Source organism: Canis lupus, chromosome 19, assembly GCF_048164855.1.
Source record: "Canis lupus baileyi chromosome 19, mCanLup2.hap1, whole genome shotgun sequence".
In the NCBI taxonomy this organism is placed as follows: Eukaryota; Metazoa; Chordata; class Mammalia; order Carnivora; family Canidae; genus Canis; species Canis lupus.
The window spans coordinates 58,109,951-58,133,817 of record NC_132856.1 but is presented as its reverse complement, the minus strand read 5'-3'; the positions used below and the strand labels follow the sequence as shown (position 1 = coordinate 58,133,817).

General features: G+C 50.2%; 2 protein-coding genes across 2 annotated transcripts in view; both read left to right on the top strand.

The window, feature by feature from the left end:
* The first annotated feature begins 5,419 nt into the window (after positions 1-5,419).
* ZNF554 (zinc finger protein 554) lies at positions 5,420-23,539 on the top strand. The gene is given in 9 exon segments (XM_072787926.1): positions 5,420-5,538; positions 7,139-7,227; positions 7,420-7,625; positions 9,697-9,792; positions 10,954-10,976; positions 10,979-11,025; positions 14,776-14,902; positions 15,563-15,754; positions 16,281-23,539. Coding segments are annotated over 8 exon segments (1,953 nt in total). The 5' UTR covers positions 5,420-5,538; positions 7,139-7,140; the 3' UTR covers positions 17,456-23,539.
* Positions 14,884-23,867, top strand: part of ZNF555 (zinc finger protein 555) — a 22,401-nt gene continuing 13,417 nt past the window's right edge. Inside the window, exon 1 of the mRNA XM_072787930.1 lies at positions 14,884-14,902. The gene's annotated coding sequence lies outside the window, so the exon portion shown is untranslated. The remainder of the gene's footprint in view (positions 14,903-23,867) is intronic.

The window sequence follows — 23,867 nt, the reverse complement described above, 5'->3', positions numbered from 1 at the left end:
AAACGCTCCAAACCCTCACTTTGCTGTGCACTTGCACGTATTCTCTGACCTGAATATCCCTCCTTGTTGGTAAGGGTGTTGCAGAAAGTGGGTGGCACCCCCAGGAGTGATGGCAGAAAGTTCAAGGAGAGGACTGTCTCCAAACGTGTGGGTGTGTTTAAAGAGCCAGCGTTCTGCAGGACTGGGCTCGGGGGATGGGGTGTGTGGGGGGTGTGGGGTGTTACCACCTTTGACCTAAAGGGAAAAGAGGAAGAACCAGTCCCGGAAGCCAGCAAGAGCATGAGGGCAGCATGAAAGGAGCTGTAGCTTTCACTACGCATTTGGCTACAGACAAAGCATGACCCGGCACGGAGGGAGCCAGGGAAAACAGCGTCCTAATCGCCTCCCCGTACCTGCTGATCTTGATCTTGTGCGACTACTCCAAGTTGGTCAAACCCAAGTAGAAAGCAGAAGGTAGAGGTCAGTTGATATAACCCATAGAAGTCAGCTTCCTAGTGCAGAAGGCGGGGTAGAAACAGGTGTATGAGGAGGGGGGTCTAGAGGGACAAAAACAGCTCAAGCATCCTCTCCTTTGGGAATCATTTCTAGATCTTTCAAGACTGTCCTGTTCCTTTCCTGTGTCCTTGTCCAGCTTCTCCTATAGCCTTTCACAAAGAACCGGAGGACTCCGATGATTCATTCATTAGCCTAGGAAACCCCAGCGGGGTACCGTTGAAGCAGAAGGCAAGTCTGAATTCACAGGCTCAGAATGAATTCTTGGCTCCACGGCTTACGAGGCTTTACTCTTCGGCACGTCCTTAATTCTGTTAGTAAAATCGTGGTCACGGTAATACTCCACGGTGCTCTCGTGGGGTTGAAAGCAAGCTTCCTCACAGTAGCTGACACCATAGAAGGGGCCCAGGGTGTGACCGTGTATGGGATCTGTTCTGCTGGTGGCTGGGCCTGCCTCTGGGACTAGCCCTCCTATGTGTGGAGAAAGTTACACCTCATGGATCCTCTATTTTGAAGTAGGGCTCGGAAGTCCCATTAGGACGCTTCTCCGCAGCAGGCGTGCAGGCATGTGACGTAGGTCCCCCGACCTGAAAGCTTCTCCTTGGAACCCAGTAGTTGGAAGGGTCAGGCATCACGTGACTCATTTCCTGGTGCAGGTGGTGACAACAGGGATTTCCTTTAGAATTTTGTCAAAGTAGCGACGATGGCGGTATTTTTCTTTTCACGTCTGCCCTGCAGTGTGTCTGACTTTGATCTGCTAAGTTTTTCTGGTCTATATTGTGTCCACTTCGAGCGCAGATAGACTTTATTGCAACGTGAAACTATTCTTAAACTGGTGCCAGTCTCCCTCGGTATCTGGTTTCAGCCCCTGGAGAGCTCATCTCCATCCGCCTGTCCTACTGCTCCTTTCTCTGAAACTTGAGAGGGTTTTTTGCTTCTTAAGCTGCTGAATTGCATTCATGTTCCGTGACGTTTCAAGAGTAGGGAGTTCTTGATGAGGCGTTAGGTAGGATTAGCTGGGCAGGGGTAGGGTGTTCCAAACAGGTGGAAGGTCCTAACAGCTGTTATGATGGTTGAAGAATGCATTTCCCACGTGGATGAAGGAACTAACAGTATAAGAATAAAGGCACACGGCACTGCAGCCACCTGGACAGAGAAGGGAAGGGCTGGGGTGTTCAGGGAAACGTCTCTGCCGGTGCCTACCTGTCTGGTATAAGTCTCCCCATGTGGACAAGGGGTGCCATCACAGCAGTAGGCAGGCATCCCCTCCTGAGGGTTTTTCGTAAACCCAGGACCACAGTTCTGGCTGCGCACAGAGTGGGGAGTCTGAAGATAAGAAGTTATTTTTTTTTCTTAGGTTTTATTTATTTATCCATGAGAGACAGAGAGAGAGAGAGAGACAGAGAGACAGAGACACAGGCAGAGGGAGAAGCAGGCTCCATGCAAAGAGCCCGATGTGGGACTCGATGCCACGACTCTGGGGTCACACCCTGGGCCGAAGGCAGACGCTCAACCACTGAGCCACCCAGGTGTCCCTGGAGATGAGAAGTTCTGCCAATAAACATGTCTTATTAGCAGCAAGTGATGTACCAATGGCTCATAACAATGTTTTTATATGGACAAAAATCATTGTGTTGCAGACCCGGCAGTCACAGTACACACGACCAGGGTAATAACAGGTAAGTGAAAATAGGTCCATCCTATGAACGAATAATGTCTACCAAGCCATATCCCACAGCTGAGCGGAAGCCATATGGGCCAAATGACAATTAGGTTCGCACTTCAAAAACACAGGAGATGCGGGTAGCATTAAAATATGTAATTAGTTCGCACAATAAGACACATCGGATTGGAAGCATTTTATGTTTTTTAAAGATTTTATTTATTTATTCATGAGAGACACAGAGACAGGCAGAGACACAGGCAGAGGGAGAAGCAGGCTCCATGCCGGGAGCCTGACGTGGGGACTTGATCCCGGGACCCCAGGATCATGCCCTGGGCCGAAGGTGGTTCTAAACCGCTGGGCCACCAGGGATCCCCTGGAAAGTCCCTTCTGAAGAAGGTGGGGGCTGCTCTTGGTGGGCATCGTCTCTGCAGGCTGTGCACATAGTTTTCCCCATTTCCTCTTTCAGATCCCGGAGGAACCCCTCCCCCTTCATCTCATCGGAGACAAAGGACCCGTCCAGGTCCAGCCAAAACGTAGCAACACCACCACCGTGCTCAGGGCCCGGGCGGCAGCCTGGAGATCATCTGATGCAGAGATGGAAACCGACCTTTGTCACTCAACCGTGGGTCAAAAGGCCCAAAAGTGATCTGAAGGGGAAGAGAAAAGCGGGGCCCATTCATTCAGTGGAAGCAGATGAAGGAGAACAGTGCTGTGCAGCCTACATCATTAACCAATCACACGTATGGCGTATGATTTGAATCCTTTTGAATGTATCAAAAATATGTTTAAGGGGCGCCCGGGTTGCTCAGTCGGTTAAGCATCTGACTCTTGACTTCAGCTCAGGTCATGAGCTCAGGGTTGTGAGTTGGAGCCCCGTGTTCTCTTTATCCCTCTGCCCCTTCCTCTGCTCTCTCCCTCTCTAAAAAAGAAAGAAAGAAAAAAAAAAGAAAAAGAAAAACCCACAAAGAAAAAAAAAGAAAGAAAAAAGTTTATAACCCAGAATATAATCTATCTTTGTATCAGTTCTGTGCACATTTGGGAAGAATGTGTGATCAGCTGGTGTTGGTCAGAATGTCTCATAAATAATAGTCCAGTCAAATTTGTTGATACAGTTGTTTCAATCTCCACCTTTGCTGATGTGTTGCCCATGTGTTCTAGTCAATTATTTTTTAAAGATTTTATTTATTTATTCATGAGAGACACACAGAAAGAGGCAGAGACACAGGCAGAGGGAGAAGCAGGCTCCCTTCAGGGAGCCTGATGCCGGACTTGATCCTGCGACCCTGGGGTCATGCCCTGGGCCGAAGGCAGACGCTAAACCGCTGAGCCGCCCAGCTGCCCTTGTTCTATACAATTATTGAGAGAGAGGTGTGATGATTAATTTTATGTGTCCACTTGGCAAGGTAATGGTGCCCATTGCTTGGTAAAACATCAGTCTAGATGTTGCTGTGGAGCTAATTTTTATTTTATTTATTTTAAAAATTTATTAATTTGAGAGAGAAAGAGGGAGCGAATGAGCAGGGAGAGACGGAGGGAATCTGAAGCCGACTCCCCACTGAGCACAGATACTGATGTGAGGCTCCATCCCACGCCCCTGAGGTCAGGACCTGAGCCAAAATCAAGAGTCCAACGGTTAACCAACTGAGCCACCCAGGCGCCCCACAGTGGAGGTAAATTTTAGGTGTGTTTAACATTTATATATATATTTGACATATAATGGAACATTACCCAGCCATCAAAAAAAAAGTAATATCTTGCCATTTCCAACAATGTGGATGGTAAGCAAAATAAGCAGAGAAAGACAAATACCATATGATTTCATTCATATGTGGAATTTAGGAAATAAAACAGATGAACAGATGGGAAGAAAAATAAAAGAGGGAGAGGGAAGTAAACCATTAGAGACTCTTAACCATAGAGAACAAACTAAGGGCTGATGGAGGCAGGTGATGGGGGATGGGCTAAATGGGTGCCGGGGACTGTTAAGAGGGCACCTGTCACGAGCGCTGGGTGCTGTAAGCGATGGATCACTGAATTCCGCTCCGGAAACCAGTATTGCACTATACGTTAATTAGAATTTAAACAAAAATTTGAAAAAGAAAAACGATAATACAGAAAGACATATAATACATATGACGGTTTGGGCCAATCATCATCATCATCATCAACCTTTTAAAAACATATGACTTATCACATATTGATATGATTTATGAATATCATTTTATCATCTGATGGTTGCACTATACTGTATTGTACACAACACCTTAGCCAATTATGTCATCATATATTATGACTCTATAATACATTAATATATTAATTATGGTAGTTTTATTATTTCTTTTTTTTAAATTTTTATTTATTTATCCATGACAGACACAGAGAGACAGGGGCAGAGACACAGGCAGAAGGAAAAGATGCTCCTTATTAGGAGCCCAATGTGGGACTTGATCCCAGGACCTGGGATCAGGACCGAGCCAAAGGCAGATGCTCAACCTCTGGGCCACCCGGGCGCCCCCTAGTTTTATTATTTCAACGTATTAACACAAATCGACCTATCGGGATGACTAATACGTATCATCATTTAGAACACTTTTACCAAGAAACGGATTACAGATTTGCATAACTTGTTAATAAACAGGCAAGTCCTTCTGTCTCAGGCATCGCGCCACACACGTCACCGGCACTTCCTCCGGGAGCTCCCCGGTCCTGCGGAGACACCGCCCGCCGCTAGAGGGCGATGGGACTCGACTCGTTGGCCCCAGAGGGACGGCGGACCCCGCGCCACGCGCGCGCCTTCTGGGACTTGTAGTTCGCGGCCGCGTGGTGCGCAGGCGCACTGCGGAGTTGGTCCCGGGCGCGCGTGCGGGGGGCGGTGGCGGCGGCGGCGGCGGCGGCGTGAGTTAACCGGGCGGGGGCGGGAGGCGGGAGCCGGAGGGAGGAGGGAGGAGGGAGGAGAGAGGGGCGAGGGGGGAGGGGGGCGGGGGCCAGAGGGGCGGCGTCCGCGCGGCGCGCCGGGGCAGGAGCTGGTGGCACCTGCGCGCCCCGGGGTCGTGCAGCTGCAGGCGGTGCCGCGCCCGACGCCAGGTGTGCAGGGTCCTCGCGGGAAGGGAAACGCCCCGCACCTGTTTGCTCGACGGCGGAGAGCGGTTGGCACCCCGGACTCCCCTGGGCTAGCCGGCGGCTCCCCGGGGCCGTTGTGCCTGCCCCCCCGCGCCCCCCGGGCAGAGTCTGGGGACCTGCTGGCGGTCGTGCCGGGGGAGGGGGAGGGGCGCCCGGAACAGCCCCCCGGAGCCGAGGGCGGGCCCCGAGTGACACTGTGGCGTCGGGATTGCGGTGGCACCAGGGTCCGCTCCGCTTATGCGCCGACCGCCCGGCAGCGGGTGAGGAAGCCGCTGTGCCCGGGCCCAGCCCCAAGCGCTCCGGTCTCGCCCCTCCTTGGGGTGCATTTCAGGGTCTCTGCGAGGAAGCCCCCGGGGAGGAAGGACGAGTTTCTGTGGTTGGAACGTTGGGACGGAAAATCCTGAGCCTCCTGCCCCGGGCCTGGGTGAAGGAGGGGGCGGAAGGGGCCAGCGACAGGCACCCTCGTGGGCAGGAGGGCGGGAGGGACTTGGGTGGGGGCCCGGGCCTGCACCTGCACCCATTGCCCTGAGCCACGGGGGAAAGTCCCAAGGGCACAGACGGGATGTGGGGCGGTGTGGGGCACAGGGTGGCAGATGCCCCCCGGCCCCGGGAGCTCCCAGGAGCCCTGCCTCGGTGGGGCTCTGGTGTTGGTGAGCGTCCAGGGGCGGCCTGACTTCCTCTCTCAGGTTCTGGCGGCCCCGAGTGTGACACCAGGGGTCAGCAGGGCCCTGCTCCCTCCTGAGGCTCCAGGGACCCTTCCAGCGTCTGAGGGTCCTCCTCAACCCTCCGTGTCCCTTGGCTTGCCGCTGTGTTACTCGTGTCTCGTCCACTGTCACGTGGCCTTCTCCCTGTGTCCGCATCTCTTTCGAGGACACCTCCTTAGCGCGTCAGGGCCCACCCTCCTGCAGTGCGACTTGGTCACATCTGCAGATTTCCTGTTTGCAAAGAAGGTCACCTTTACCGGTACCGGAGGGGCAGGACTTGAACGTGCCATTTAGAAGACCTGATTGAGCACAGGGCAGTCCTCAGCAGCAGGTGTTTGCCGGGTGCAGCTCAGGTGTCCTTCCAGAGACACATCTGATGCCCTGGGGGTGGCCCAGCCCAGCCCTCGGGCCGCATAGCTCAGACCGCGCACACCCCGTGAGTCAGAGCCAGCTCTAGCTCTCGGGCGAATTCGGCTGCATATACTCTCCGGCTCCCCTCCTAGATTTTCAAGTTTTTTTGCCCCATTTTATCTCAGTTTTGTTTCATGAATGGTTTGTAAAAGAAGTTGGTGTTCCAGATCATGTCTTCCTTGATAATTTAAACAGTTACAGGTCCTTCCTGGAGTTAGCCATGCTACTGTTTGGTGTGTATCCTTGCCAGCTTTCTGCCATGTTGCCATATGTTACATGTATGGGTTAGATATACACAGTTATATATATTTAACTGTAGACAACTTTTTTCCAGCTTTTATTGTTATTTTTTAAAGATTTTACTTATTTATTCATGAGAGACACACAGAGAGGCAGAGACACAGGCAGAGGGAGAAGCAGGCTCCCTGCTCGATCCCAGGACCCCAGGGTCACACCCTAAGCCCAAGGCAGACGCTCAACCATGAGCCACCCAGGCATCCCTATTATTATTATTTTTTGTAATAGCTTCGTTTAGATAGAAGCCACATACCGTACAATTCATTCATTTTGAGTATACAGTTAAGTGATTTACAGGATGTGCACAGAGTTGTACGATCACCGTGTCTGTCTAAGTCTGGAACATGGTGTCTGTTATCATCCCCAAAGAAACCCTGTCCCGTGAGCAGTTACCTCCCATCCCCATTCTCTAGCCCCTGCCAAAAATGAATCTACTTCCTGCCTGTAGGTATGCCTGCCTGTTCTGGACGTCACACACGTGGACTCACACCGTGGGGCCTCCTGTGTCAGGTTCTCACCGCGTGCTGTGTTTCCAAGGTCCGTCCATGTGTGTGTGTCAGAGCTTCACTTCTTTTTAAGGCCGAATGACAACCCACTGTGGGCAGAGCACCCGCTCATCTGTTGACGGACACGTGGGTTGCTTCCACCCTTTGGCAAGTCTGAGTCTTGCTGCCATGAGCATTTGTGAACAAGTTTGTGTGGACGTACGTTTTCGTTTCTCTTGGGCAGGTAGCAGGAGTGGAATCTCCGGGTCACGTGTTAACTCTACGACCATGTGAAGAACCGCCAGGCTGTCTTCCCCGTGCCGCTCACACCACAGGCCTCTGTTCTGTCCCAGTACCGGGAGGCCTGGGATCGAGATGTTGGCAGGGCCGACATTGCAGAGCCTCTGTCCTTGGTGTTAGACGGCCGTCTTCTCCCCGTGCCCTCACATGGTATGGTCTTCCTGTGCTCCAGTCCTCTTCTGGCCTTTTATTTTTATTTTTTTATTTATTTTTTAAAGATTTATTTATTTATTTATGATAGACATAGAGAGAGAGAAAGAGAGCGAGAGGCAGAGACACAGGAGGAGGGAGAAGCAGGCTTCATGGCCGGGAGCCCGACGCAGGACTCGATCCTGGGACCGCAGGATCGCGCCCTGGGCCAAAGGCAGGCGCCAAACCACTGAGCCACCCAGGGATTCCCCCCCCTTTTTTTTTAAAAGCAAGAGTAGTAGGGAGAGGGAGAAGCAGACTTCTCCGCTGAGCCAGAAGCCTGAGTGGGGCTGCATCGCAGGACCCCAGGATGGTGATCTGAGCTAAAGGCAGATGCTCAACCATCTGAGCCACCCAGGCACCCCCAATCCTCTCTTATAAAGACACTGTTTTTTTGGGATCAGGATCCTTTCCTAATGACCTCATTTTAACTTAATTACCTCTTTAAAGACCCTGTCTTGAAATACAGTCACCTTCTGAGGTCAGGGTTGGGACGTGAAGGTATGGATTCAGAGGGGACCAGTGTAGCCGGTACCAACAGATACTTGCCTGTAGACTTATGTTGGAAATGTTGCAGGTTCGGTTCTGGACCACCCACAATAACATGAATCACTTGAATTGTTTGGTTTCCCAGGGCGTATACAAGTTGTGTTTACGCCGTACCGGAGTCCAGTGGGTGTGCAATAGCGTGATGTCTAAGAAAACAATGTACCTACCTTAACGTAAGAATACCTTATTGCTAGTAAATGCTAACCATCTGAGCCATCACCGGTCAGAATCACTGATCACAGATCTCCGTAACAACTACAGTCATGAGTTCGTGAGATTCACCACCATGTGACACAGAGACATGAAGTGAGCAAAGGCCAAGGGAAAAGTGGTCCCGCAGGGCCGTCACCGACCTTCAGGGTCAGCACATTCTGTGTGAAGCGCAGTAACACGAGGCGTGCGCGTGTCCTCTCTGTGCCGGATATGCGTCTGTGCTTCATGCATTAAAAGGATATTTTTTCGGACCACCCCGGCCCACGGTACCTCAGGGTTAACACTGCCTTACCCCTTACCAGGAACGCTTCCCCTAGGGTCGTCCACACCTCCTTGTGGAGCATAGATCACGGTCAAGATGCGACCGGAGCGGCGGCCCCGGGGTGGAGGTGGGGGTGCGGGGGCTGCATCAGGGCCTGGTTCAGCAAGATGAGCCAGTAATAGTGCGTTGTACCCATAAAACATGTTACGATAAATCTCATGGGAAGGGTGCCTGCCACACGCAATTAAAAACAAAAGCCAACCAAGCAAGACATTAATGCTGGTTCTGTTCTATTAACTAGGCTGCAAACTTTTTTTTCAGATTTCACCAGATTTCCCACCAACATCTTCCTTCTGCCCCGGGAACCCCATCCAGGTCCCACATGACATCTTTTCACCTCGCCTTGTCTTCTTGGGCTCCTCCAGCCTGTGATCCTTTCTCACGCTTTCCTCATCTTTTCTGACCTGGACGCTTCTGGGGAGCCCTGGCCAGGTGTTTGTAGAAGAAGGTCCCCTGGGTTGATGTTTTCTCACGATTGCACCGGGGTTATGGTTTTGGGGGAAGGCACCCCAGAGGGGTCATGTCCCATCAGGGGATATCTGATGTCCACTCCATGTCACCAGTGACCCTGACCTTGATCACGTGGCCTGCTGGGCTCTCCCAGGCTTCTCCAGCAGTGAAGTTAACCCCTCTCCCTTTATCTGCCCTGTTTGCTGGAAGCAGGTCACTAAGTCGACCCGCGTGGAAAGCAGGGTTGGGGGAGGGAAGCACCACCTCCTGGAGGAGGAGCCTGGAAGGACCCACGGATGCCTTAAGGCACCATGGTAATTAAGGAATATTTTGGAAGCAAGGCTTTGAGGCTTCACCAGTGTCCCGCCTCCCCTCGGGGTCTCCCCAGTAGCGGGGTGCGCATCGGCGGGTCTCAGCTGCGGGAGCGGTTACTGGGCTGTCCCCGTGGTGGTTTCCTGTTGATGGGGGTGGTGGCAATAATTTGACATTTTCATCCAGGAATCCCCGTGAAGCCCATCACAAGTGTCCCGTGAACGGCCCCCACTCATTCCTCAGGATTGTGCGTGAGAGTCTGCTGCTTGCAAGGGGCTTCATGTGCATGCCACGGTGGCTCACGTGTGGTGGGGACGGGGCAGGACTGCCTCAGGACGTCCCTATGGAGGGCCAGAGCCCGACGGTCATTAGGGCGCCCCCAGCAGAGTCTGTCCGGGGCCTGTGGCAGGAGGGGCCCGGGGGGAGCTGGGCCCCATCCCTGATGCAGCCTGGACTAGGGGGCTGTAGCCAGTGAGCAGGAGGGGGTCAGCGGGTGACACTTGCCGAGGGGACACGGCAGAGGGGACTCCGGCTAACTGGACCCAGTGGGATGGAGCAGCAGGCAGGCTGCCCGGCCGGCGGATGGGGAAACCAGCCGGGTATCGGGGCCATCAGACACCGGGCAGGGGCTCTTGCTAAAAATGGGGGATGCGGAACTGAACTCAGAACCCTGAGGTCACAGCCCAGTGGCCTAGCTAACGTTTGTTGGGGAGCGGGTCCTGGGGGCCCCGGGGAAGGGCCAGAATCAGCTCTTTCCCTGGAGGGCGGGAGCCCCGCGGCCGCGTGCAGAGCACACAGGCCCACCTGGCTCCTTCCTGCCGCACAGCGGGGGCATCTGCTGGAAGCTTCCAGGGGGAGCGAGGGGGCCTCCAGGGAGCCGGCCGGGCTGTGGGAAGGCAGACGTGAATCTGAGACGTGCCAGGGCTGGGGGCGCCTGGGGGTGTCTGAACTGAGCCCTCCAGAGTTCGAGTCCGGGTGGTTCTACTGGGCTGAATGGGGCCCCCGCAAAATTCATGTCCACCCGGAACCTTAGGATGTCAGCTTCCTGGGCCACCTGGGGGCTCCTTCGGCTCAGGTCCTGTCCCGGGGTCCTGGGGTCGAGCCCCGGTTGGGTTCCCTGCTCAGTGAGGGGAGTCTGCTTCCCTCTCCACCCCTCACCCCACTCATGCTGCACCCTTGCTCTCTCTCTGAAATAAATAAAATAAAATAAAATAAAATAAATTTAGAATGTGAGCTGGTGCCCCCCCTTACCTTCTCAGACCTTCAGTCTCTGTCCCTATGTGGGTTAAGGAGCTGTTAAGGCCTGTGGCCTCTGTCCTGGCTCCTACTGACCTCACTCCGTGTTGGGGGGACCCCTGGATGGTTGCAGAGGTCTCCGGGTCAGGATCTGGGGACTGGGGACAGCCCTGGGCCTGGGCCTCATGGCCCCTTCTCTTCCCGCAGCCCTGCCTGCCCTGGAACCTGCTTTCCCAAGAGAAGAGGATGGCTGCTGGGTACCTGCCCCCCTGGCCCCAGGTGAGTGGGGACCTCCTCTCTCCCTGAAGATGTCCGGTGTGTTCAGAGGAAACACTCCTGCCACAACTGTGTTCCTTGGCTCTGTGGGAAACGAGGGAGTGTTGCCCTTGAGCATCAGGGTCTAAGCACCCCTGCTTCTTGCAAGTGTGAGGAGAGGCATGCACTGTGTTCAGCACACCTTCCCTGCCAGAGAGCTGTGCTTCCTTCCTGGGCTGGGAGCCCTGCTGTGTGGCCTGAACACCCTGCGTCCCCCATGGCGGGAGGAGCTGCGCAGGAAAGCACCATCCTTGTGACCTGGAAATCATCCTTTAAATTGTGGTAAACTACACACAACCTAAAATTCACCACCTTAACCCTAAGTGCACAGCTCAGGGCATGGAGCACACTCACCCCGACTTGCACCTCCCCCCACCGTCTCCAGAACCTTCCACCTCCCCGCACGGAGACCCCGTCCCCAGGAAGCACTGACCCCCGCCCCCGCCCCACCCCTGGCTCCCACCTCCTCCTCTCTCTCTCTGTGGACGGGCCTCCTCTGGGGACCTCCTGGGAGTGGGGTCCTGCAGGAGGCGTCCTTCTGGGTCTGGGTCCCCTGAGCCCAGTGTCCTCGGGGTCTGTCCGCGTGGGGGCAGGTGTCGGGGTCCCTTCCTTCCTGGGGCTGGGTCAGCCTTTTCAAGCCTGGAGACAGCCACATTTGATGTGAAGCTGCCTTACGGGGCACGAGCATCAGGAGAGAGGTGGGGAGCAGAGGCCAGCATTGGCTGGGACAGCAGATCTGTGAGGAGCAGTGGCCAGGGAGGGGCCTGGTCCCCTCACTCACACTTGGCTTGGGCCGCAGCCACAGGTTTGGGAATGTGGTCAGTGTCTGCATCACAAATCCAGAGCTGACAACAGCTCGGGTTCAGGTGGTCCCTGGGAGAACGAGCCCTATCCTGTGGACATTTGTGAGTGACCCAGATGGTCCTGGTCAGGGCCCCATGGCGGGGTCCTCAATCTGCTCTGGCCCCTGCAGAGAAGTCCTGGTCATTGCAGGCACATGTACTTTCAGGCCAGCAGGGTGCGTCCTGGGGCGGACACAGCCAGGGGCCACTGTCAGGGGCCACTGGGAGGTCCGGCCCCAAACGAGCCAGTGGCTTGTCCCTCGGCAGCAGCAAAGCTGAGGTGCCACAGGGCCCGGCAGTGGCCCTGCCTGTCTGGTGCGCCCTGGCGGGCCTGTAAGTGGAGCCGCTCAGACCTAGGCGGTCGATGGGGCGGTCATCGTCTCTCCAGGCCACACAGGATCACCCCACCCCCACCCCCACCCCCAGCAGCTCAGGCCCACATCTTTATTTTTTTATTTTTTTTAATTTTTATTTATTTATGATAGTCACAGAGAGAGAGAGAGAGGCAGACACAGGCAGAGGGAGAAGCAGGCTCCATGCACCAGGAGCCCGACGTGGGACTTGATCCCGGGTCTCCAGGATCGTGCCCTGGGCCAAAGGCAGGCGCTAAACCGCTGCGCCACCCAGGGATCCCAGGCCCACATCTTTAAATCCCAACAGCATTTCTCCATGTGGGGACTGCCTCTCTCCACACTGGTCTCCGAAATGTGGAAGTCACAAAAATCACGAGTCATGGAGACCTGTTCTGTTTTTAGTGTTTAGGGAGTTTACGTTTTAACCTGCCCACCAGGCAGCAAAAAGCAAAGAACATGTGTCCCACTGAGACTTCCTCCCAGCCTTCCCCGACTGAGATGATCCCTTATGGAGTGCCAGTAATCGATTTATATATTATAATCGATAAATAGATTATTATATTTAACAGGAAGTGATATTTCACGACAATTTTTAATTGTGCTTCTAGAGATAATAGCCACGAATTTCAAAGCCATTACAATTGTTTTCCTTTTTACTTAGTTGCAGATCTGCCCAGAGCCTTGCAGTGAGTCGGCAGTTGCAGGGTTACCCTAGGGCTGCCTGAGAGGAAGGCAGCGGGAATGGGTGTATGTAGGGGGTGTTGCGGCAGCTGCTGCTAGCCTGGAAAAAAGCCTGGTTTTTTTCCCACTTTATCTACAAATTTTAAAAAAGATTTTATTTATGTATTTTAAGGAGAGAGAGAGAGGGTGTGTGAGCAGGGGAGAAACAGAGGGAGAGGGAGACGGTCTCCAGCAGACTTCACGCTGCGTGCAGAGCCCACCGTGGGGCCTGATCCCACAACCCCGAGATCCTCGGGCTGAGCCCAGATCTGGAGCTGGACACTTGACCGACTGAGCCACCTAGGTGCCTCCACTTTATCTAAAATTTTGTGGCCGCCCTGGGTACTAACTTTCTTCTTCCGGGTGGGAGAAACACAAAGGTTTAATACTGAAGCACCTGCCTTCAGCTCAGGTCATGATCTCGGGGTCCTAGGATTGATCCCGCATCATCGGGCCCCCTGCTCAGCGGGGAGCCTGCTTCTCCCTCTCCCTCTGCTTCTCCCCCCTGCTTGTGCTTGCTTATATTAAATAAATAATAAAAACAAAATCTTTAAAAAAAAGGAGAGAGAGAGAGAAACATTTAATATTTCTGTCCCTCCCCAAAGCTCCCCTTTGGGAATGTTTGAGCCCTTTCTTCTCCCACCTGGAGGAGACAAGACACCAAAGCATCACCAGGACTGTGGGGTTTTGTTGTTGTTGTTGTTGGTTGTTTGTTTCTTGTTTTTTTGTTTTTAATAAACCAAATTAAAAACCTCAACTTCATCCAGAATGGCCCAAACCACCCAGTGGGTCGGGCAGGCCGCTTGCCTGGGGCCCGAGCCATCATTCACAGTCCACAGGTAACTTCGAGCTCTTAGGACAGACCGCGGCCTCGCTGCTGGTGCCAACCAGGGGTGCTGCTCTGGCCCCCCAGGCGCCGCCCAGTTGCCATCCTCCACCCCATGCCCTTCCCCTCTGGGAACCGTCTGGGCTTTCGCCACGTTTCAGTGAGTCAGGTGCGAGTCAGGTGCGAGTCAGGTGCGGGGTGGCACATCCCGCTTCTCACTCCGTCTGCGCCGTGCAGCGTGCAGCCCCAACTCGTGGCCGCAAAGACAACCTGCATCTGCCAACCTCGGGTTTGGGGTGCGGGTCTCCTTGGTCCTACAGATGACAGGGATGGCTTCTGGGCTCTCTGACCGTGTGAAGAGCAGATGCCGTGATGTAGGGAAGCCACGCAGCCTTCACTCAGTCCCATGAGGTTGAACTTGTTCTTTCCATCGAGGAGACGGGGAGGCTGCATCCTGGGAAGTCGGTAGTAGACACACGGTCCCGTGACCGTGGACTTGCATGGCTGCAAGCGACCTCTTTGTGGAATAAGCAGGAGGAGAGTCTCGAGTGGGAATGTAGTGGTCCTAGATCCAAAAGATAGACTTACCAGTTCAGTAAGAAGTGGGCCACGTGGGGGCACCTGGGTGGCTCAGTGGTTGAGCGTCTGCCTTTGGCTCAGGTTGTGACCCCGGGGTCCCGGGATTGAGTCCTGCATCGGGCCCCCTGCAGGGAGCCTGCTCCTTCCTCTGCCTGTGTCTCTGCCTTTCTCTCTGTGTGGCTCATGAATAAATAAATAAAATCTTAAAAAAAAAAAAAAAAAAAAGAAATGAGCCACATGTTCCCTTCGGACTTGGTGCTGGCAGGATCGAACCTCTGGGCTGTGCCCCACCTCTGTTCTGTGTGGACGTCCTGTTCCCTCCACCCCCAGCCCTCCTCCTGTACATGTACATGGAGGTGGGCCTTTCCTGAGCAGAGCCCATGTGATATTTTAGGAGTTTGTAACCTTTGAGGATGTGGCTGTGGACTTCTCCCAGGAGGAGTGGGAGATGCTAGACCCTGCTCAGAGGAGGCTCTACAGAGAGGTGATGCTGGAGACCTGCCGGAACCTGGCCACACTAGGTAAGACCCACACCACGCCTTCACCTGCTTGTCAGTTCACACTCACTGTGCATCCACACCATGTCGAGAGCCAGGGTAGGAAGTGGGGGTTTGTGGGTGAATACAGCGGCCATGGCTCCTGCCCTTGTGGGGCTCGTGGTCCACTGGCTTCTTCAACACTAAGATTTGGATGGAAATATTTATCTGCTTATCTGTAGATGGACACTGGGTTGTTTTGATTTTTTGGCTGCTGTGAACTAGGGTGTGCGAACAGCACTTTGGGTCTCTGCTTTCAGGCCTCTTGGGTCCATACCCAGGAGTGGAATTGTGAGGCCAGACGGTGCTTCTTTGTTTACCTTTTTGAGGAGCAACCAAACTGCACAGCACCATTTTACCAGCTGTGTGCACAGATTCTGATTTCTCCGTATCCTAATATCTATCTTCTATTTTTGCTTTTTAAAAAAATTATAGCCATCCTAATAGGTATGAAGTGGTGTCTCACTGTGGTTTTGATTTGCATTTTCCTGGTGGCTAATGATGTTGAGCATGTTTTCACGTGTCTGCGGGCCATTTGTAGATCTTTCTGGGAGAAATGTAAGATCCACAAGGTTTTAATTAGGAGCATAAAATCTCCAGCTTGGTCATCAGGCCACCTCCCCAGTGTACTCTTGTCCCCTTCAGATGCCTTGAAGAATCAACGTGCCAATATGGGCATTGAGGATGGTACGCTCTCCCCAACCCCAGCCTCTCAGGCCACCAGTCCTTCTTCATGGGCAGGGTGTTCGCTTTTGCTGCCAGGGGCAGCTTTCCACTTGGAGCAAGGAGAAGCCATGTGGACGGGGGGAGAAGGAGCTCCCCAAACCTCCTGCTCAGGTGAGAGCCAGGCAGATACGAGCCATTGAGTGGGGGTGGCATCTTGGGGACTGCAGGTCAGAGATCTCTCCACAGAGGCCCGAACTCTGTAAGGAGAAGGTCGAGGTATTTGGTTGCACTTTCTTAGACACCTTTGGTTCCTTCTCCAGCAACCTTGCCCTATGCACTAGCTTGTACCACTTTGGGTGCAGAGAAAAGATATCCCATTTCTTTCTTGAAGCTGTTATGCCTGTTTCTTGTTCTGTCTCTTCCCTCTCTGCTTCCTTGATGATTCTTTCTCTCTGCCCTTCCCATTCTTCCTCCTTTGTGCAGCCATTCCTTCTACATTTCCATTGCCCCCCATTTTTCATCACTGTCCAACTTCTTACACTGCTTGTTGTCCTTGGGATCTTTCCGTTTCCCCCCGTGTGGAGTGCTGATATTTGAACATGAGTCTACACGTACCTTGTGTATGTTGGAAGTACTTTTGTCCCACTATTATTAAGTTAGAAGTTTCTTCTTTCCGCACCCCCCCCATTTATTTCAGATTTGGAGACGAGTCTGAAAAGCCAAGAGTCAATTTATACGAAGGTGGTTTTGGAGGAAGAACCACCCAGTGGTATGAATATCATAAAGCTCCCCAAAGAAGAATGGGGATGTGGTCAACTTGAGGAGAGCCATGAAGACCCCCACAGGCTTTTGAGGCAAATGGCATTCACTCAGGTAGACACATTGGCTCAAAAGGAGGCCATTGCCTGGCATGAGTTTGGGGACCCCTGTAGTATGAACTCAGACCTTGCTTTATCACAAGGGGATTCTCTAGGAAAGCATTTCCTTGACTGTAATCTTAACATTGAGAGTTTGGTAGCTGATCCATTCTTAAAACATCATCAGATGGGATATACAGACCAGAGGCCCTGTAAAGGGAATGAATACGCAAAAGACGTCAGCCAAAATAGTCCTCTTACTCAGCACAAAAGAACCGGAACTTGTACATATGCAGAAGGCGGGGAGTCATTTAATCATGGCACGGCTCTTACGACACACAACACAATTAATACAGTGGGGAAATCCTATGAATGTTACCAGTGTGGGAAAGTGTTTAATCGGAGGCATTCCCTGAGTGAGCATCAAAGAATACATACAGGAGAGAGACCATATGAATGTCAGGAATGTGGGAGAGCCTTCACGCACAGCTCAACCCTCACACGGCACTTGAGAACTCATACTGGAGAGAAGCCCTATGCGTGCGGTGATTGTGGGAAGGCCTTCAATAGGATATCATCTCTTACCCAACACCAGAGGATTCACACAGGTGAAAAGCCCTATAAATGCAAAGACTGTGGAAAATCCTTCTGCCAGAGTTCTTACCTGATCTTGCACAAGAGAACGCATACTGGCGAGAAGCCTTATGAATGTAACGAATGTGGAAAGGCCTTCAGTGATCGCTCCTCACTTAACCAACACGAGCGAACTCACACTGGCGAGAACCCCTATGAATGTAATCAATGCGGAAGAGCCTTCAGCCAGAGGTCTTCCCTCGTTCGGCACGAGAGAACTCACACTGGAGAGAAACCGTATAGTTGTAATGAATGTGGGAAAGCATTCAGCCAGAGCTCATCCCTTATTACCCATCAGAAAACTCACACTAGTCAAAAAACCTATAAAATAATTGATTGTGGGAAAGCTTTCTATCAGAGCAGCCACCTTATTGGATTTTAGATATTGCTTGCTGCTCTGAAGTACATAAGTATGGCTAGAGTTTGCCCTTTGGATGTACTATCTATTTTTAAAGATTTTATTTATTTATTCATGAGTGACACAGAGAGAAGCAGAGACACAGGGAGAGGGAGAAGCAGGCTCCACGCAGGGAGCCCGATGTGGGACTTGATCCCAGGACTCCAGGATCACACCCTGGGCTGAAGGCAGGTGCTAAACTGCTGAGCCACCCAGGGATCCCCCATACTATTTGAAAAGAAGTAGGTGTATGTCATATTCTTGAGGTCCAGATCTGAGAAGGGACCTTTTAATGGAGGAAATTGCCATTGAGCTCTGCCCAAGGCCTGCCCTTTTGGAAAAGATTAATAAATGTGAACACTAACATGGAATGGGATATTGCTAAGAATTGTCACATTAATTTAGTTGTTGAAACAAAAGGTGTTCTGTTTCAACCTTTTGTTTCAATTCAGTATTTTTGTTTCAGTCATCTGTTTCAGTATTTTACTTAGTCATACTGCCCCTGTTGGTGACTTAGCTAGGTCCTAACTTGTGTTGTGCCCTGCTGTGGCAATGCAGAATGTATGCTAACACAGAAAGAGCTTTGGGTGCAAAGTGGAAAATAAAGAGTGCAAAATAGTATATGTGATTCTATCCAGTGGGGTCCAAATATGTACATAAGTGGACAAAGGCCGGACAGAGATGTTGAGGGATGAAGAGAGTTTATTTGTCAGAGTTATCTGATTATGTGTGATTTTCTGCCTTTTGCCATTTTGTTTGGTATTGCTGTAATCATTTTGGCAATCAGTAGAAATCAGATGACCCCAAAGTCTACCAAATTCCTTTGAGTGATCGGGGAGGATTGTGGATGCCAAGATGGGAAGGGTATAGTGCAGTAGGTGTTGGGACAGGGAGAAGTGGAGCAGCCTTTGGTGGCCTGGGAAAACTCTGAACAGTGAGGTGGACTTGCCAGACTGGACACCAAGAACTCTGATGCACATCATCACCATCAACATCAACAGATTTTATTGGTTGCTTTGCTCTATTTCCAGCATCACTCTAGCACTTATATGTGGTTTCTCATTTAATCTGAACAACCCCATGAGATAGTAGCTCTTCACATCCCTGTATCACTGAAGGGGAAACAGCAATAAAGTAATTTGTCCAAAGTCAGACAACTAGAAAGTGGCAGAGCCAGGGGAAAACACAGGGGAGCTGTGTTTTCTAAATTCTCCCTTGGAACTCATCTGACTTTCCTCTAAATCCATCTCTCTGGAGCTGATGAGGATGGTTGCCTGTCAGATTGCCTTTCACCTAAGTGGTACCCGGTCACATCGGTGTTGTTGCCTTTCTCTTAAAGTAGAGATCCCTTGGGACACCTGGGTGGCTTAATGTTTGAGCATCTGCCTTTGGTCCAGGGCATGATCCCGAGGTCTGGGGATCGAGTCCCACATCGGGCTCCCTCCAAGGAGCCTGCTTCTCCCTCTATGTCTCTGCCCGTCTCTGTGTGTCTCTCATGAATGAATGAATGAATGAATAAATAAATGAATAAATAAATAAATAAATAAATAAATAAATAAATAAAATCTTAAAAAAAAATGTAGAGATACTTCATCTGGGGTCCATGTAGACCCTACAGGGCTGATGGATGTTTCTTTAAGGGCTCTGTGAACAGTCTTGAGTTGGAAGCAGAATGTGTTGGGGGGAATAGTGTGTTATCTGGGGAAGCGTCCAGAGCTTTTGTCACATTCTGAGAACTAGCTGACATAGGGGTGCTGTGAGTGCACTGGTCTTCAGTCTTGATCCTTTGCTTCCTCCAACAATTATTTCTTGTGCCAGGTGGCTATGCATAAGGCAGATGAGATGGCTACTCTCCCTGAACCTCTCTCCCAGTAGTGTGGAAGCAGGATGTCATCGTGGGTTGAGTCATATGCAGTCACCCGAGTGTTTTTCTCAGAGAGGTTCTGCAATTGGTTGAACGCTCCACTATATGGATATCTTGATATTCTTAATAATTTTGAACAAAGGATCCCCCCAACTACATTTTCATTTTGCAGTGAGCCCTGCTCGTTGTATAGCCAGACCCATGATGGAGTGAGGGGCAGGGATAGACATTAAACACCTAACCAAATGCTTTAATTAAGTAATTACAGATTTTGCTCTGTGGTAGGTAACATAAGAGGGACCAACCTCAGAGGCTTTCCGAGAACCTGGTATTTAATTTGAGATGTGAGCCATTGGAGCATCCAAGGTGAGGATTTAACCAGAGGAGAGCTTCAGTTTAGCTTTGTTTTCACATATTTAAAAAACTGTTGGGGCACCTGGTGGCTCAGTCAGTTAAGCATCTGCCTTCAGCTCAGGTCATGATCACGATCATGGGTCCTGGGATTGAGACCTGTGTCAGCCTCCCTGCTCAGTGAGGAGTCTGCTTCTCCCTCTTCCCCTCTCTCTCTCAAATGAATAAATAAAATATTAAAAAATATTTACAAGAGTGTCTGGCTGGCCCATGGGTAGAGTGTGTGACTCCTGATCACAGGATCATGAGTTCAAGCCCCATGTTGGGTGTGGAGCCTACTTAAAAAAAAAAAAAATTTACAACCTTTGTTTTGATTTCTCTGACTTAAAAGTATTTTGAGAGACAATATATATATGTATTTAACTTCTGGTTGTTTAAATACCATTCTCTCTCTTTAAAAACAAATTCATTTTCTTGTCTAATGGCAGTGGCTCAGTCCTTCAGTACAAATGTTGACAGAACTGTTGAGAACAGACCTCATTGTTTTGCTCCAGATCATAGGGAAAAGCATTCAGTCTTTCACCATAGAGTATGATGTTTTCTGTGGGCTTTCTGTAGATTTCCATCATCTTTATTAAATTTCCGCCTTTTTTATGCTGTGGTCCGAGGATGCGTCTACTGTCTTGAATCTTTGAGCCGTGTTGAGTTTCACTGTGTGGTGTACAACATGATGGAGTTTTAGAGGTGTTCTCTAGCTATTTAGGAGAAGCTGTACTTTCTGTTTTTATGCTTTGGGATCTGACTTGTCTGTTATATCAATCTTATTAATCATTGGCTCTCGAATTTCATGTCAGGAGGTTCAGATTTAACAAGTGAGAGTTGGTGCTCAGTAACATGCATTTTTAATAAGCACACCACATGATTTCACAGATGTTCCTTCTCTTTCGGTTGTACTTTGAGAAACTTAACTGTACTGAGATTGTTGATTCAAAGATAATCGGCTCAAAAAGATTAAGTTACAGTTTCCTACTGCTATCCTTCTTACTTCCTCTCTGTATTTTCTATTGTTTTCATTTTCTATTTTCTTTTATTTGGTGTAAATAATTCATGACAGGTCTTCATTGTGAATTAAACTCTATCATTCTGAAGTGACTCTGTGTCTGCTTTGAATAATAGCACTCCTTCTGCTTTTTCAACACAACTAATCTGTTTGATTTTGGTATAATTTTTCACCTCCTTTGAATTTCAACTTTTTAGATTCCTCGTGTCTCTTATTTTTAATACATACATAGTTGGATTTTGTCTTAGGATTCAAAGTGGAAAATCTGTTTTTAAAAGACACATTTATGCCAGTTATTGCTGTGGTAAGTGTTGTTGGCTTTAATTCTAATGTACTTCATGTCACTTTTCTTATTTTGGAAGCTTATTTTCTGTCTTCTACTCTATTGGCTGTATTGGTGGAGTGTATTTCTTTTCTGGTAATTTGGAAGGTGTATTTCCTGCTTCAGTTTCTTGTAGCCTTTCATTTTATTACATCAAACATTATAATGAAACATACTGTAACTTATCAGTATGAAGCAGCTTTTGTAGAATAAAGAGGTCAAGTTGCAGAGTGTGCATAGTGTATAATGCACTCTAAAAAATTAGAAAGTATGGGCAACCCTGGTGGCCCAGTGGTTTAGCGCCACCTTCGGCCCAGGGTGTGATCCTGGAATCCTGGGATCAAGTCCCACATCGGGCCCCTGCTTGGAGCCTGCTTCTCCCTCTGCCTGTGTCTCTGCCTCTCTCTCTCTCTCTCTCTCTCTGTGTCTCTCATGAATAAATAAACAAACTCTTTCTAAACAAATAAAAAATTAGAAAGTAGGGAAAATGATGTTACATATAGTTTATGGATTCAAATGTATGCGTGGGAATAATAAACAGCAAATTTGTGATTATGGTTTCCTCTGGGAAGTGGTGGAAGGGATCTTGGATTTTGGAGGCAATACACAGGGCATTTCAACTCTATCTGTAATGTTTTCTTTATTTCAAGAAATCTTAAAAAGTATGGTAAATGGATAGGATTTAATATAGCTTACCAGTAGATTCAGGAGTGCTCAAAATGTTACTCACTGCATGTTCTGTAGGGTTGAAATGTTGGGTAACAGTTTTAAAGAGCTCCTCTTCTCCCTGTGTTGTGGTTATTGTTAATACATGCTCTTATGAGGAATGCAAAAACCAGGCCTTCCTAACGTTTTACAAATGGATGCTTACGGTGTGGGTAAAATTTCTCACCAGAATATCATCTATCTAAGATGTGCTACATTTCAAACACGAAGACGTTGTTCTCTGTTGGATCACTCCAAGATGTACAGTTGCAGGAGCAGAGTCATGTGGGAGGAGCACATGGAAAGTTCAGAATTGTCTCATGAAAAATGAAATTGGGAAGAGGCATTCTTTGTGCTGTGACCTGAGGAAAATACTATTTTCCTCTGCTTCAGACTCACTATGTGAGCTTCCTGTTACTGTTCAAACAAATTGCCACACATTTAGTGACTTAAAACAACCAATTTTTATTTATTTATTTTTTTTCAAAGATTTTATTTATTTATTCAAGAGAGACAGAGACACAGAGAGAGAGAGAGGCAGAGAGACACAGGCAGAGGGAGAAGCAGGCCCCATGCAGGGAGCCCAATGTGGGACTCAATCCTGGGACTCCAGGATCACACCCTGGGCCAAAGGCAGCGCTAAACCCCTGAGCCACCCGGGCTGCCCAAAACAAGCAATTTTTAAATAATAGTTCTGGAGGCCAAAAGTCTAAAATCAAGGTGTTGGCAAGGCTACGTTCTTTTTGGAAAGCCTAAGAGAGAATCTGTTCCCTTACCTTTTCTGGCTTCTAGAAGCCACCCAAATTCCTTGGGCCACAGCCCCTCCTCTGTCCTCACTGCCAGCAGCGCGGGGTCTGCCCATCTCTGGGACTCCCCCACTCTAACTCTGTCTTATGAGGGCCTGGTGAGGATGCTGGGGTCACACAGGAAAACCAGTGTCACCCCCATCTCAGGGGCCTTAATCTCTGCAATGTCCCTTTTGCCACATGCAGTAACATATTCCGCTGTTTAGGGGGTGTGCACCTTTAGGATGCTGTTATTCTGCTGGCCTCACCTTGCATCCTTTGCTTTATGATGTGGAGTGGAAGTGGGGTGGAAATGCTGCAAACCACACGTGTACTTTGTACTAGAACTTGCTAACGGGCTCCATCTGAAGAGGCTGCAGGAGGATGCAGGCTGCAGGAGTTAAGGGGTCTTGCTCCTTCCTGTCCTGGTTCCGGCTTGTACGTTTGAGAATGTCTCTCTCTTTAATTTTTTTTTCATCTTTCTTAAGATTTATTTATTCATGAGAGACACAGTGAGAGAGGCAGAGACACAGGCAGAGGGAGAAGCAGGCTCCATGTGGGGAAAGTGATGCGGGACTCAATCCCGGGACCCCGGGGTCACGCCCTGAGCCGAAGGCAGACCCTCAACCTCTGAGCCACCCTGGCCTCCCCTGAGAAGGTCTCTTATGTGAATCTCACCCTAAATACCTTGACTCACACTTCTTTCCCCTCAGGTCACCAGGTGTTTTACTTTTTTCTCTGGTTGCAGTGAATGTTTTGTGAAGAATTCAGAGATCAGCCTCATTTCTCACCTTAATAAAGAAATGAGGGCAGCCCGGGTGACTCAGGGATTTAGCGCCGCCTTTCAGCCCAGGGCCGGATCCTGGAGTCCTGGGATCCAGCCCTGCATTGGGCTCCCTGCATGGAGCCTGCTTCTCCCTCTGCCTGTGTCTCTGCCTCTCTCTCCTTCTGTGTCTAAATAAATAAAATACTTAAAAAAAAATGACATGTCCTTAAGGAGTGTTGCTTACAGGATATTCATCCGAACACAGCTGGCAGACGGGTGCTGGAGGTCTGTGCCAGGCCCCAGTCCTAAGGCAGTCTTCTGAATCTCATACTGGTTTATTAAAACTTGGTATTCATTACTGATCCATATTAAGCAAAAAAAAAAAAAAAAAAGAAAACAAAAACAAAACTATGTAATCGTGCTCTATTTGTAATAGCTTATGAATCCAGGGACGCCTGGGTGGCCCAGTGGGTTAGGTCTGACTCTTGGTTTCTGCTCAGGTGATCTCAGGGTTGTGAGATGGAGCCCGAGGCTGGCTCCGCAA